General features: G+C 35.5%; 1 protein-coding gene across 3 annotated transcripts; it reads left to right on the top strand.

The window, feature by feature from the left end:
• Positions 1-247: 247 nt before the first annotated feature.
• Positions 248-13,801, top strand: clk2a (CDC-like kinase 2a). Of its 3 annotated transcripts, XM_051136748.1 has the most exons (13): positions 248-388; positions 1,682-1,887; positions 3,999-4,266; positions 5,123-5,213; positions 6,016-6,082; positions 6,747-6,863; positions 8,569-8,735; positions 8,898-8,992; positions 9,095-9,224; positions 10,651-10,733; positions 11,058-11,137; positions 11,293-11,383; positions 12,804-13,801. In XM_051136748.1, the coding sequence occupies exons 2-13, from the start codon at positions 1,682-1,684 to the stop codon at positions 12,993-12,995; spliced, it is 1,587 nt and encodes a 528-aa protein (XP_050992705.1). In that variant the 5' UTR covers positions 248-388; the 3' UTR covers positions 12,996-13,801. The 3 variants fall into 3 exon arrangements, with proteins under 3 accessions (XP_050992705.1, XP_050992707.1, XP_050992706.1); XM_051136750.1 differs by lacking the exons at positions 248-388; positions 1,682-1,887; positions 5,123-5,213 and having other exon boundaries at positions 4,119-4,266; XM_051136749.1 differs by lacking the exons at positions 248-388; positions 1,682-1,887 and having other exon boundaries at positions 4,128-4,266; positions 4,380-6,082.
• Positions 13,802-14,400: the final 599 nt, after the last annotated feature.

Here is a 14,400-nt window from a genome sequence, read left to right as displayed (position 1 = left end):
TATGAACAATACTATTGGGAAGGTGCAATAAAACTTTTATATGACAAAATGGTATGTGTAATGTATAAAATTCTCTTAGTCGAACTGTAGTATCGGATAAAATAAGATTACAATTAAGTTACTACTGTAAAATTAAATAAAATAAACTTGTGTTATTGTACTATGTTATTTGGTAACAGTGCACATATTTAGATCATCCTCTTGGAATAAATATTGCGTTGTTTACGTCTGATGTGCAAATGGCACGCGCGCGTATAAAGACCTTGGAGGAGGGACCGGAAGTTGTTTTTTTCAACGCTGTTTAATTGGGCTTGAGTAAGAAATTTGGAGCCGAAGCGTCAACACGGATTTTCTTTGGGATAAGCGGACAGGGCTGGCTGCTAAGACGGTGATTACAACACATTATTTTACTGTCTGTCACTTTTTGCCCCTCTTTGAGCCGAATTACCCACGAACGAGCATTTGAGAAATGGCCCGTTGAAGATTAAAAGATCTCAAAATGGCCGTCGACGCGGAGAGAAGCTGGTCGGATAGAAAATATAATATTTATCTGCCGTTTTCAAACGTTACGATGCCATATCATGTTTTGACACTACCGCTCGTTTTATAACAATAGAAACGACTACTATGTGAATTCCCTGCAGTTACACTGTGAAAGAAATCGCGATGAAAAAACAATAACAACTTGAGCTAGTTAGTTAGCATATCCTTTCGTTTCTGCCAAAGTGTCGTTTTTTCTAGTTATTATATATATAACAAACACCTGTAAATCTGCTTACATGACTCACTACTGTTAATTTCGAGGTACTTGGTATTTCCTACCTCGTTACATCATCGTCTGTGGTTTCTTGGCTAAATATAGAAGTTGGCTCAAATTTCTAGGTCTTGATATATTTCTGTATTCTTACCAGTCAGCTTTCTAACCAGGGTGCCGTTTAAATACTTGTTTATATTTAAATGGTAATCTTAATTCTCGTTTTTAAACTCTAATTTCATTTTCTCAAGTCTCGTCGTTTTCTCCCTAAATATGTTTTTGTGCGTAGTACTATGTGTAATACCCAGTGTAATATTCTCGATAATATTATAATATAAAGACTGGTTTCCATGCAGACCTAGAACCTTTCTTAAGTATTCAGTATTGCATAACACTAACAACGTGTGAAATATTACATATTCACATTTGTAGCAATAGCCAACAGTACATCAGGTCAAAAAATATATATATATAAATATATATATATATAATTTTGACCTAATGTATTGTTTTCTTTTGCTACAAATATACCTGTGCTACTTATGACTGGTATTGTGGTCCAGGGTGACATATGTTGTTTTACACTTGTCCCTGGGTAAATACTTTTTTTTTTTTTTTTTTTTTTTTTTTTTTTAATAATCCAAAATCAATAAGTGACTTATAAAAGTCACAGACTAGTGATTGTCACCTCCTCTATTTGTAGCACATATATATTTATTTAGATGTCAGTCTTCCCTACTTAATGAAAACATTGAGATGTCAACAATTTTGTTAATATATGTTGTGTTCTCATCTTATTTAAAATATGATGTTTAAAGATTTATGTAGTTTAGTTTTTGACCTCTCCAGTTAAAAAAAATGTTCAAGATATTCCAATGCCCATTTTTATTTCTTATGATTATTATAGTATACTTTTATCTTGAGCAGATGCCGCACTCCAGGCGGTACCCGTCCTCGGAGAGGGCCAGCCGCAGCAGCTACCAAGATCGTTACCGGGAGCGGGACAGAGACAGAGACCGAGATCGAGGGAGAAAACCTCGGCATCGCCGTTCACCGACATTCTCCTCCAGCAGTGAACGTGAGAGGAGAGGGAGAGGACACAGACAGGATGCCGGCTATGCCCGATCCAGGAGGTATGATTGTGTACTGGAAGTATTGACCAAGGTGGGGTGGTTTACTAGTGCTTGATGCTCACAGCAATTCAGCAGGATTTGCATTAAGCTGTGTAATAGGATTGTTCTCAACCCTGACCACAGGAACCACAGGAACATGTTGTCGGTTTAGTTGCACTGTAAGTTAGCATTATTATAATGCTTTTTTATTTATCAGGGAAATATTTTTTAGCTTAAGTAATAAAGGTGTTAGTAGTACTTTTTAATTTGCATAAAATATTAAGCAATATTCAGCACTGATGATAGATGTTTCTTCAGCACCCAATCAGCATATTAGAATGATTTCTGAAGGATCAGTAAATTGCATTTTAAAATATATTCCAATAGAAATTTTAAATTGTAATATTTTACAGTACTGTTTTTACTATATTTTTGATGATTAAAAAGCATGGGACTTTCAAAAAGATTAATATGTGTATATAAAACAATGATAATATTGCAAGTAGTTAACACAATATTTAATAAACATAACAAAGTGGATTTTTTTTTAAATATAAATGAAAGTATTTCAAAAAAAAAAAAAAATTTGATTTACGTATGCTATGTTTATTAAATTTAGTAGTCCTACATAAAATGAAGCCAGTAGTTCCTTTGCTTCTTTTCTTTTTGGATAGCAAATGAATCATTTTTCAAATTTAAATTAATTTTTTTTTTTTTTTAATTTTTCTTAATTTGTATGCAGTTGACTTTATTTGAAATAAAAATAATGCATTTTTAAACTTCTGGTAATATGGTAATCAGGGTTTTTTTTGCGGTGTCAAATGTAATATATTTTATTAGAATTTTTAAATGCAGTCCAGAACTCTGTTTATAATTTACAAAAGTCGTATAATTAGTGAGTACATCATAAATTTTCCTGAATCCTGAATCATTATGGTACACCTGTAATTAGGGCTTTTTTTTCTTCTTCTTCCAGGTGATTTGACTTTTTTTTTTTTTTTTTTTTTTTTTTTTTAATTATTATTATTATTATTATTATTATTATTATTTTTAACGGTTTTTAACTAATCAGCTTAAAAATGTGACTACAACATGATTTAAATAACTTTTTCTTTATTAACCCTCTAGTTAAAGAAAATGAAACAAATTACGTGTTAAATATCTTTCCAGAAAAGATGCATGAACTACAGCTAGATCTTGTACAAACTTGTCTTATACATATATGTTAAGAAATAATAAGAGGAAAATGCTTTTAAAAAAATCTCAAAAGTAAAGTTCATTCAAATTCAAATTGACTGAAGGTATAACACCAGTAGACTCTTAATAACTATAAATATTTTGTAAAAACAATGAACCGCTGCTTTCAGCCTGCCATCATGATACAAACTGAAATATCAGACATACAGTAGTAGTTCTTCACAAGTTTTTTTTTTTTTTTTTTTTAAATTCAATTGCGCTGCTTTTCCATTGTTTATTCTAGGTACACATGGACACGTTTGATTATTGCACTCGCATGTCTTGCAGCAGGTTATGCGTGAATCGGCATTCTAAAAATGTGGCACTGAAGTTGAAAGAAGTTCACTTTAATCTTCTTGCATGTTTTTCCTGTTCCACTGCCCATGTAGCATCTTTGTCAACATAAAAGCTAGCGATATGAGCATGTCACATGTGAGTGGGTAATCGCATTGGATCATTCTTTTCTATTTACTGTTATCATTGGCATATTACAAAGTGTCTAATTCTAACATTTGGTAATATTTCTATTCAAAATCGCGATTCCTCAATTTCTAAAAAAAAAAATAAAATCGTAGCAAAACATTAAATTCGAATTAATCGATTAAAATCTGAAAAATCGCCCAGCCCTACCAATAATACATTTTTATATTCAGACTATTTTAGACCGGTTCTGGTAGGAACAGCTGCGGAGTAGCCCAGTACCTGAGTGTTTTGTCATAGACATAAACTGAGAGAAGCAGCTCCGGCTACAGTGTTCTTCAACAAGTCTCATGTAGCGCTAAAAGTTACAGACTGCAGCTTTAAATGAATATTAATTCAAAACCAGCCAGGTAGTATGCAGTGGTCACTTGGAAGCAAATAGCACTCCTGTTGAATAGCACTTCTCTTTTCCCCAGCTACGACAACCGCTCTTCAGACCGCAGGCCGTACGACAGACACTACGGCGAGAGCTATCGGCGCCTGGACCACAGCCGCGACCGGGACAGGGATCGCGACAGGGAACACGGGACGCCGAGCAACTACTACTCCCGCGACGCCTCGCCCAGCTACGACTACCGCCGGGGCCGCGACCGGGACCGCGAGGACTCGTACCGGAGGAAAGGCAGCAGGCGTAAGCACAAACGAAGGCGGCGTAGAACCAGGTCCTATAGCCCATCGTCCTCGGTGAGTACTTCAATACCCGAGCCTGCTCTTTCCCACCCCCAAATCCCCTTCTTCTATCTCTACTTCTACACGCTCCTGTCTTTCTTTCTCTGTAATGCTTTTCTTTTCCACAGCCCCAGGATTGGGTAAGTATGAACCTCCTTTGTTTTATGTTCTTCTTTTTGTTGACGTTTTTGTCTTTTTTTGAATAGTGATAGTCCAAGTCTTGACCTTCAGTGTTTATTAGCCCCATCTGTAACATTATAGCGAGGCTCAATCCAGTAGACGTTAATGTTAATGTAAGTAGTAAATAGGCTTGTTGGGAGAGCCTCTGTAAGTAATATCTCATAACTCTCATCCATTCTTAATCTTGCTCTATCTACACACCTATTTAACTCTTTCACCCAAAAAAAAAAGATTTTTTTAAAATGAAAGTATGCTGTTTTTAATTTTATGTCCATTCTCCCATTAGAGCAAGCTTTTTCTTTGGAGAAGTGTAATAGTTGTGAATTAGCAATGCCTTTACTCATGTGCTCTTCTATGAGTAAATGTTGATGCAGGTTGCTTTTTGTGACTTTGCTAGGCAGAGGGATGAGGGGGAGTTTGAAAGCAAGCAAGCAAGAAGGGAGGGGTAAAATGTTATCTTTGACTTGATCCCTTGCACTATATCCCTATCGTTATATATATCTCCTCACGTGGTGTCATACGAATCGCCCCATGACCACCAAACCTACCTACAACAACTACAACACTGCTCATCTTCGTCGCCGTGGCTACGGCTGCCCCCCTCCACTCTCCCCGCTCCGCCCACCTCCCCTCCTCCCTCTGCGGTCGTGGCGTGACCTCTGACCTGTGACCCTGGCCGGGGCCGAAGCAGCGGAGTGACAGCGGGACGCGGGCACTGTGTGTGAGGGACGACGAGGAGGGTCACCTGATCTGTCGGAGTGGCGACGTCCTGCAAGAGAGATGTACACACTGCCACTACTACTACTCCTCTACTCCTATATCGTAACCTTTCTCCCTATCAGTACCAGCACACAGCAGACACACACAGGGGAGGGCAGGAGGTCATGATCATGATGTTGGTGGTGATGACGATTGCTGTCGTAGAATGTTCTCCCCTTTTGCCGGAACAGGCAAGGGGGAAGGCATGTCCAACATGTCTTTAGTAGCTCCTTTATTTATTCTTTCTATGGGGTTGGGCTGTTTGTGTTGCTGTGTAGAAGAATTATGATCCTTTTTAATTCCTGACCACCAGGTTTCCAGATTTAGCTTTTCCACGTCTCCATAATGTGCGTTTTATTCTGGTCTTGTTGCAGCTTTTGGCTACATCAAGATTCACATTGCGCCTACATCGAATGCTGTCAGTCGTTTAGATTTAAGGATATGATTGCTATTTCCATAGTGACTATGCGCATAATTTTTAGTTTTTAAAGTAGTTTAACATGTTCCCGTAAACTTTTTATCTAATAAAAGCCGCTTATGCATCTACATCTGATTTTTTTTTTTACTTAATAAAAAAAAAAAAACGAAATGCAGACTATTTTTGTTGGAAAAACGTGACGTTTTTTCAAACCATGTTTACTTTATTCCTTTCAGCGATTCTGTGCGTATTATTTATATTTATTTTTTTTAAGGTTAACCCAAATAGATTAGTTTATTTATTAAAAAGCTTGTTTAGGATTGCTCTTTAAATGCGCTGTCTAATTGTTCTCTTTACGTCTTCCCCTCTCCTTTGTCTACGTCTTGTTCCCTCTATTTGTCTCTTAGATGAGATTGTCAGCACTTTGGGCGAGGGCACCTTCGGGAGGGTGATGCAATGTATTGATCATCGCAGGTGAGCGCCATCGCTTGGCAACCAATCGGCTGCTTTAGTACAAAACCAGCATGGTGTGAACTTCAAACAAAAAAAGTGATGCTTGGCTGTTAAAATGAATGTGTAGTTGTTAGGCTGGGAAATATCTGCTCTTGTGGCCAGAAATGCAGTGTATGATCATTATATGTATATGTATTATATTCCTTTTAAAAAAATGTTAAGCAAAATAAGGACTATCCAATATCTTGCCAGTGCTTTTATTTAGGGATGTGCCAAAATTTTGGCTTAAAAGTCAAAAAAAAAAAAAATAATAATAATAATTTAATTTAATTAATAAAATGATAAATAATCAGTATTTTCGTTTTCTTTTTTCACCAAGTGCATTTGGAATTTTCAGTTTTTGTTTTGGCCCACAATTTTTATTTTGCTGCATCCCTACATTTATTGCTCTACAAGTAGCATTTTTTTTTTTTTTTTTTTTTTTTTAAATTATTTTTTTAAATCTGTTTTACTCATGTCACCCTACAACAAACAAGAAATCTATTTACTAGTCCCATCAGTGTGGCATGTGGATAATTTCTTCTACTACTTCTATAGGTTTGAAAACATGTATGCGGTTAGAAAGCTAACTGACAGAGAAGTGAAAACTGCAATGTTTGAACTAACGCTCTTCTGCTTGATTAAGGGGTGGAGCACACGTCGCTCTGAAGATCATCAAAAATGTGGAGAAGTACAAAGAGGCTGCACGGCTAGAGATCAACGTACTGGAACGAATCAATGAGAAAGATCCTGAGAATAAGAAGTGAGTTTGGATCAAAATCTGTGTATAGTATAATTGTATATAGGGCTGGGTTTTAACACAAATTTCACAATTTGATTCTATTCAATTCTGCTTCACAAGCTTGCGATTTGATTTCCAAATCGATCTAATATTAATTATTTTGCATATGTATCCAGTAAGGTATGTGCCAGATTGTCTCAAGAAAAAAAATCTCTCAACCAATGCGATAAAATATACGTGAGTCAGTTGGTACTACAATACTATAATTTTGAAGGTTAAAATTGACTGATTTGTATACAAATGCTTAAATTACATTCAGTAAAGTTTTTAAAATAAGTCACAATTGTGTAATTGTATTTCTACTCCAGTTAGTTTAAATATAAACATTTAAATGGTGAATGTCATCATAACTTGATGGGTTTATTCAAACATAAATTAAACATTGAAGAACAGAAAATCATAATGAATATGTTTTATGGTGCATGTTTAGTACTCTAGAGTAAATTTTTCTAGCTGATTAAAGAGTTTTAAGTCACAAAGGTAAATAATGTTAGGAGACATTAGCTATGTTTCCATCACTCTGTTTTAATGCACATTTTGAAGTATTGCATCAGAAACGAGGGATGGAAATGGCAAAAAAGTTTTTATGCTCGCTTGAGGTGGATTTTGACTTGTGCGAAAAAGTGCTAATGTGAATAATGGAAGATGGAAACGCATTTGCCGAATAAATTCCTCTATGCACATCAAAATAGTCATGTGTCTTTGCGCTATGGAACAGCAAAACCTGACTAACCAGTGGACCGATCTCGTTCCACAGCATCTGAAATATTGTTATGGTCATTCTGAAATGCCTGAGCAAAGTCTGTCATCAAAGTACTTCTGTATAATTGCCTCCCAGAACTGTCATAGACGACTGCGTTCTCAAATAGCAGGCATCCACTTCTGAAAGCAGTGACCACATTTATTTTGTTTTATCTGCTTGCTCTGAGGTGCAAGCAATGTATGAGATATAAAAATTAACACATTCTGTGGCTTCTCCTACTTTTCTTAGTGATTTAGTGCCAGTTTATCAGGAAGTGATGATTTTGTTCTCTTTGACTCGTTGGATGGAAACGGTGCTTGTTCGCAAATGTTTATGCGATATTCCAATTTTCCGCATAAGTTAAATTCACAACTTTGGGTGGAAACCCGGCTGTTGCTTACAAGCTGTTATATTGACATCTTTGCACAGTTGAAACATTGATTGAACAATTACGGAAAGTTATGGAAAGTTGTGCTCTTTACTTCCAGTGGTTCATGTTTATTTCATGCTGAAACTGGTATTAAATCAGAGGAGGCGATCAGCTCGCGTGCACTTGAACGGAGGTGCTACAGTGATCTGTCACTCGATGTTAAACTGCGCCAAAACTACATTTATTGTTTGAATACCATAATAAAAAAGCTTATTGTGATTTATTGGATGGGAGGTGCACTCCGTTCATTAACTAATCAACAGGCTAGACTAATTGATTCATGGGATTTAAGAATCAATATGGTTTCGTAAAAATGAGAAAAGATTAAAATTGAGAAATCAAATTTGTTTTTTTGTTTTTTTGTTTTTGTTTTTTTTTTTAACCCAGCCCTAATTGTATACGCAATAAAGTATAGAGATTCTAGGTGCAAGCCTACCTGTATTGATGACTTGTTAAAGAAAAATGTTTTCTTTTCTCTGTTTCTCGATTCTTAGTCTGTGTGTGCAGATGTTTGACTGGTTTGACTATCATGGCCATATGTGTATCAGTTTTGAGCTGTTGGCTCTCAGCACTTTTGATTTCCTGAAAGAAAACAATTACCTGCCCTATTCCATCAGTCAAGTGCGTCATATGGCCTACCAGATCTGCCTAGCTGTCAAGTGTAAGTAAACACACTTTTCAAAAAGCTCTTTGAAATTGGAATGAATGTTTTTTTTACAAATAAAGCAGATGTTGCACTCCTTTTGCTGTGTGTTAAAGGGCCAGGGCCCTGCTTAGAGTGTTTATGAATATGCTGATTTCTCCTGTTTCTCGTTATTTGCAGTTTTGCATGAAAACAAATTAACCCACACAGACCTGAAACCAGAAAACATCCTATTTGTCAACTCTGACTTCACAATTACATACAATGTGGAGAAGGTGATGAGCGTTTCTTTAGTTTTTAACCACTGGTTGACATCAACAGTAGCTAAAAAAAAAACCCCATTAGCTGACCACTAATCTAGATTCTCTCTGTGGTAGAAGCGAGATGAGCGTACTGTGAAGAACACAGCGGTGAGGGTGGTGGATTTTGGCAGCGCTACATTCGACCACGAGCACCACAGCACCATTGTTTCCACCCGGCACTACAGAGCACCTGAAGTTATTTTAGGTAAGGATGATCATGCCAAATGACTGACCAAACAAGCATGTTTTTTAGTGGTACACATTATCCTTTAACTATGGTAACTGTTGGTATTAGCATGAAACGTGACTAGTTAAGGCACAGGACAAGAATGAGTTAATCACTGCAGCAACACAGATTAGCTTCTTCCTTTCCACCACAAAGAATTTAATTAGAGCCAGCTAGAGACCACAGTGACTTCATTCAACAGACTGCAGGGAATTGTCCAACGTAACACTGGTTGCCATGAAAGCTTATACTCAACCTTAATCTGTTATGAAATATGCTATAAAAAGGTTGAGTCAGAATTGCAAGATATAAACTCAAAATTCTGACTTTTCTCAGAATTTATATAAACTTGCATTGAGAAAAAAAAAACTTGCTTTCTGATATTTTTTTATCTTGCATTTAATTTCTCACAATTGTGAGTTTATATCACAAATGAAAAAAAAAGTCAGAATTGTGAGGTGCAATAACCTTTAAAAAAAAAAAAAAAGTTCTGACTTTTTGCAAATGCAAGTTTATATCAATTGGAGAAAAAAGTCAGAATTTTGAGTTTATATAAAAAGGTTGGGGCTTGTAAGATTTTAAAAATGGTTTTGAAAGTCTCTTATGCTCGCAAAGGCTGCATTTATTATTTATGTTGTGAAATATTATATTATTTAAAATAGCTGTCTTCTATTTTAATGTTTTAAAATGTAAGTTATTCTTGTAATTGCAATAGCTTTTGTAACATTCTACGTTATAGAAATTAACCTTATACCTGAAAAAAATTAAACTCTGTTTTCAACAATAGGTTTTTTATTTATTTTTTTTTTAGCAGCAGCAGCAAATCAGAATATTAGAGTGATTTCTAAAGGATCATGTGACTGGCGTAATGATGCTAAAAATTCAGCTTTGAAATCACAGGAATAAAATGTATTCAAATAGAAAACAGTTATTTTAAATTGTAAAAATATTTGATTTTTTTTTTTTTGCAGTTTTTCCTGTACTTTAAATCAAATGCAGTCTTTGAGCAGAAGAGACTTGTTTCAGAATCAGAATCAGAATCTTTTTTTTATTGCCAAGTATGCTTGCGCATACTAGGAATTTGTTTTAGTGTCATTAGCTTCCAGTACACAGAGACAGCAACAACATACAGACAATAAACATAGGATGAGAATAAAATACACACATGTAAATTTAATATAATATTTGAAAATCTTACTGTTCAAAAACTTTTGACTGTTGGTGTATGTATAATGCACCTACACTCCTTAAAGAGAATCATAAGGAGTGAACAGTTTGCACACTTGCTGCTGACTGTATGTACTGTACACAGTGTGCTGGTGTAAGGTTATGATGCAGTAACAGGATGTCACCATTAGATGACTCCATACCTCAAAATGTTATACCAAATGGTTTTTCCTTGTAGAATTGGGCTGGAGTCAGCCGTGTGACGTGTGGAGTATAGGCTGCATCCTCTTCGAGTACTACCTCGGCTTCACTCTCTTCCAGGTACAAAATCTAACCACTACTTCCTTTTTCAAGCCACCTTACTGAGTCATGACAGCAGGTCTATACAGTCACTCTTGTTTATGTTCACTAAGCAGCTTAAGATCAGGTAGAATCTGACCAAAGGGTTACAGGTGTCCACATACGCACACTGAAGCCAAACACCTGCTATTAACCCTTTGACCCGAGATGCACTCACTAATGCTCTTTCTCGTTCTCACGGACACACACAGATCCCTGTATAGGAACATTTGTCATACCTGTATTGTAAAACCCATCTAAATATGCAATATTCATCCATCTTAATGTTCTTTTTTAATATCTCAGACTCATGATAATCGGGAGCATTTAGCCATGATGGAGAGAATTTTGGGCCCTGTTCCATCCCGGATGATTCGTAAGACTAGGTAAGTTGTTGATGCTGAGAACTGTTTTTGGGTTGTTGGGGTTTTTTTTTTTTTCTTTTGGTTTGTTTTTGTCTTCAAAGCATAGTTTCTATTTCAGTCATGTTTACATGCACAGCAGTTTGTGCAGCTAAAATGATCATTTCTTCACACCACAGGAAACAGAAATACTTTTATCGCGGACGTCTGGACTGGGACGAAAACTCTTCAGCAGGAAGATACGTCAGAGAAAACTGCAAACCTTTACGGGTACCTAACAGACTGTTTTGAGGCTTCATATTTAAATCTTTTGATATCACTTTTGTTTTCACTTTTTATTTTATTTTATTTTATTTTATTTTATTTTATTTTTATTTATTTTTTTTTTTTTAAGTATAAACAATTGTATGTTATGTATGTATGTATGTATTTTTAAAAAAAAAAAAAATACAATACAAGTTTATTTATTGTAAATCTACAGAATTTTAGTTTTTGGCAGATTGAGTTACAATATATATGGCCTATGAAAGCCCATTTCTGCCACTGAATAAAAATTTTAAAAAAGGGTATTGCAACTTATTATTCTCATAACTCATTCTTGCTTTTTTTTCCTCTCAGAATTGCATGATATTAACTCCCAAGTTATAAAGTCAGATTTGCAAGATATATACTCAAAATTCTGACTTTTCTCAGAATTTATATAAATTTACATTGAGAAAAAACTTGCTTTCTGATATTTTTTTTTTTTTTCTTGCAATTAATTTCTCACAATTGTGAGTTTGTATCACAAATCAGAAAAAAAAGTCAGAATTGTAAGGTGAAAAAGTCGCAATAACCTTGCGGAAAAAAAAAAAAGCAGTTCTGACTTTTTGCAAATGCAAGTTTATATCAATTGGCGAAAAAAGTCAGAATTTTGAGTTTATATTTCGCAATTCTGACTTAATTTCTCGCAGTTGAGTTTATATCACAATTATGAGGGAAAAAAAGTCAGAATTGTGAGATGTCACAATAACTTTTTTAACGCAATTTTGACTTGCAATTTATATCATTTCTGAGGAGGAAAAAGTCAGCATTTTGAGTTTATATCTTGCAATTCTGACTTTTGTTTTCAGAACTGGCGATCGCGTGTTAAAGTCAGAATAGCGAGATAAACTCAATTTATTATTATTTTTTTCTTAGAATTGAGAAACTTGCATTCGCAAAAAAAATCTGAGTTGTGAGGTCTTTATCTCTTTTTTTTTTTTTCGCAGTAAAGTTTATATCACGCAATTCTGAGAAAAACAAATTGTGATTTTATATCTCGCAATTCTGACTTTTTTTGGCATTTGTTCTCAGAATTGTGAGCTATGAACTTAAAGTTGCGTTACGAAGTTTATAGTTTATGTCTTGAAGTTTATGAGTTTATATCTCACAATTCTGAGAAGTGTCACAATTGCAAGATATAAACAGAAATGTCTGAGAAAAGTTGTTTTACAGTTTATATCTCACAATTCTGAGAAAAAAAGTCACGAAAAAAATTTTTTTTTTTTTTTTGAATAAAAAACTTTTATTCAGTTGTGAAAACGGGCTTCCATAATGACGACTTTTGCTTTCCAGGCCAATTGTAATTCTGGATATAAATTTGTTTTTGAATCTTTACATAAATCGGGCCAGTCATATGTTAATGTTCTCATACAATTTTCTCTCTCAGAGATATCTTCTGTCTGAAGCTGAAGAGCATCACCAGCTGTTCGATCTGATCGAGGCCATGCTGGAGTACGAGCCGACGAAGCGTCTCACTCTGGCTGCGGCCCTGAGGCATCCTTTCTTTCAGAGCACCATCAGCAGCGCTGAACAGAGCGCCGGAAAGAGCTGGGAGGGGAACCGCGACATCAGTCGGTGACAATGACCTTCGTCTTTAACCAACGTCTCTGTCTTACGCCAAAAAACCCCTGAGGACTCGCATGCCAAGAGAGATACGATGAAGCTGAACTGACATTGGATTTTTATAGTGCAAGAGAAATTAAATGAAGCAGTTGGACAGCATATGATTTCTCGTCATCTTCCCATAATGTGAGAACAGCTCTGTGAGCAGCAGGAGAATGTGAGGATAAACATTTGGAGGGTTTTTGAATAAATATGCCCTTCAAGTTCAGTTCTTCCAGCCCTTTGTGGCGAATGGTATTTTTGGACAGCCATAAGCAGAAGGAATGTGATTTGTTGGGGAAAAAGCATTAACGTAACACTCCATTTGAGAAAGAAACTGACGAAACAAGCATCACTGTTACAAAATAGTTATCGGGCAAATACGTTTTGTGCATTTTAGCCCTTAGCTGATAATCGCAGATGCATTACAACACACACTGTTTGTATTCAGTTCAATTGAAACCAAGTAAAGGAGCAGCAGTGTTCTGGTGATTGTGACCCTCAGCACACGTTTACAGTATTTATTTAGTTAACCGGACGTCTCATTTTGTGTCTTTGTATGGATTTGATTGTGTACATTTGTAAATACGAATAAATATATGTTGTGACTATAGAATAAAGGGCCTGTCTGTTTGCTTGCTGTGAATGTGTATTCACAGCAGCTCTCCAGGCAAAATGTTTTTACAATCACAACGTTCTTGTCATGTCATTTCTATATTGACTATATTGTATGTGTGCAGATGATATTCTTTTGCTGAAATGAATTAAACTTTTGGCAATTAATTGGGAGTTGGTGCAGTGCTTTAACTTGAGTTGAATACTATAAAACTCTTCTGCACTTCATTAACATCCTTTGGCTTTACAACTCGAAAACTGAATTTGTGGGGATGTTTGAACTCATTCTGACGGCACCCATTCGCTACAGTGAGCAAGTGGTGTCATGCTAAGTTTCTTGATTAAATAACTTATTTACATCTCTGATGGATGATGTTAAATCAACCTAAAACTACAAGTCATTTCAACTCATTACAATAAAGTGAGTTAAAATGACTTGTACTTTTAAGTTGATTTAACAAAATTTTAAGGCAGTTGCTTAATTTACATTTTTGGTGAAAACTTTTTAAGGTGTAAGATTTTTCAATACAGAAGCCTATGGGCAAGACATCCGGTTTGTTAGCCGCTATAGGGTAATACTGAGAAGAAATAGCTGCAAGCACCGATTACCGGGGTTCAAGTGCTTTAAGTTATTAAGCTTGTATGGAAAAAGACATTACTTAGCAAGCCTGTAACCACCTAAAGTATTGATTTTAAAAAAGCATTTTTGGCAAAACCAGGTAATTCACCAAAGAAATATGTTTTTTAACGTTTGTGACTGCTATAGC

This window comes from Labeo rohita, chromosome 19, assembly GCF_022985175.1.
Source record: "Labeo rohita strain BAU-BD-2019 chromosome 19, IGBB_LRoh.1.0, whole genome shotgun sequence".
NCBI lineage: Eukaryota > Metazoa > Chordata > Actinopteri > Cypriniformes > Cyprinidae > Labeo > Labeo rohita.
Note: the sequence above shows the minus strand (reverse complement) of the source record. Positions and strands in the feature narration are given on the sequence as shown.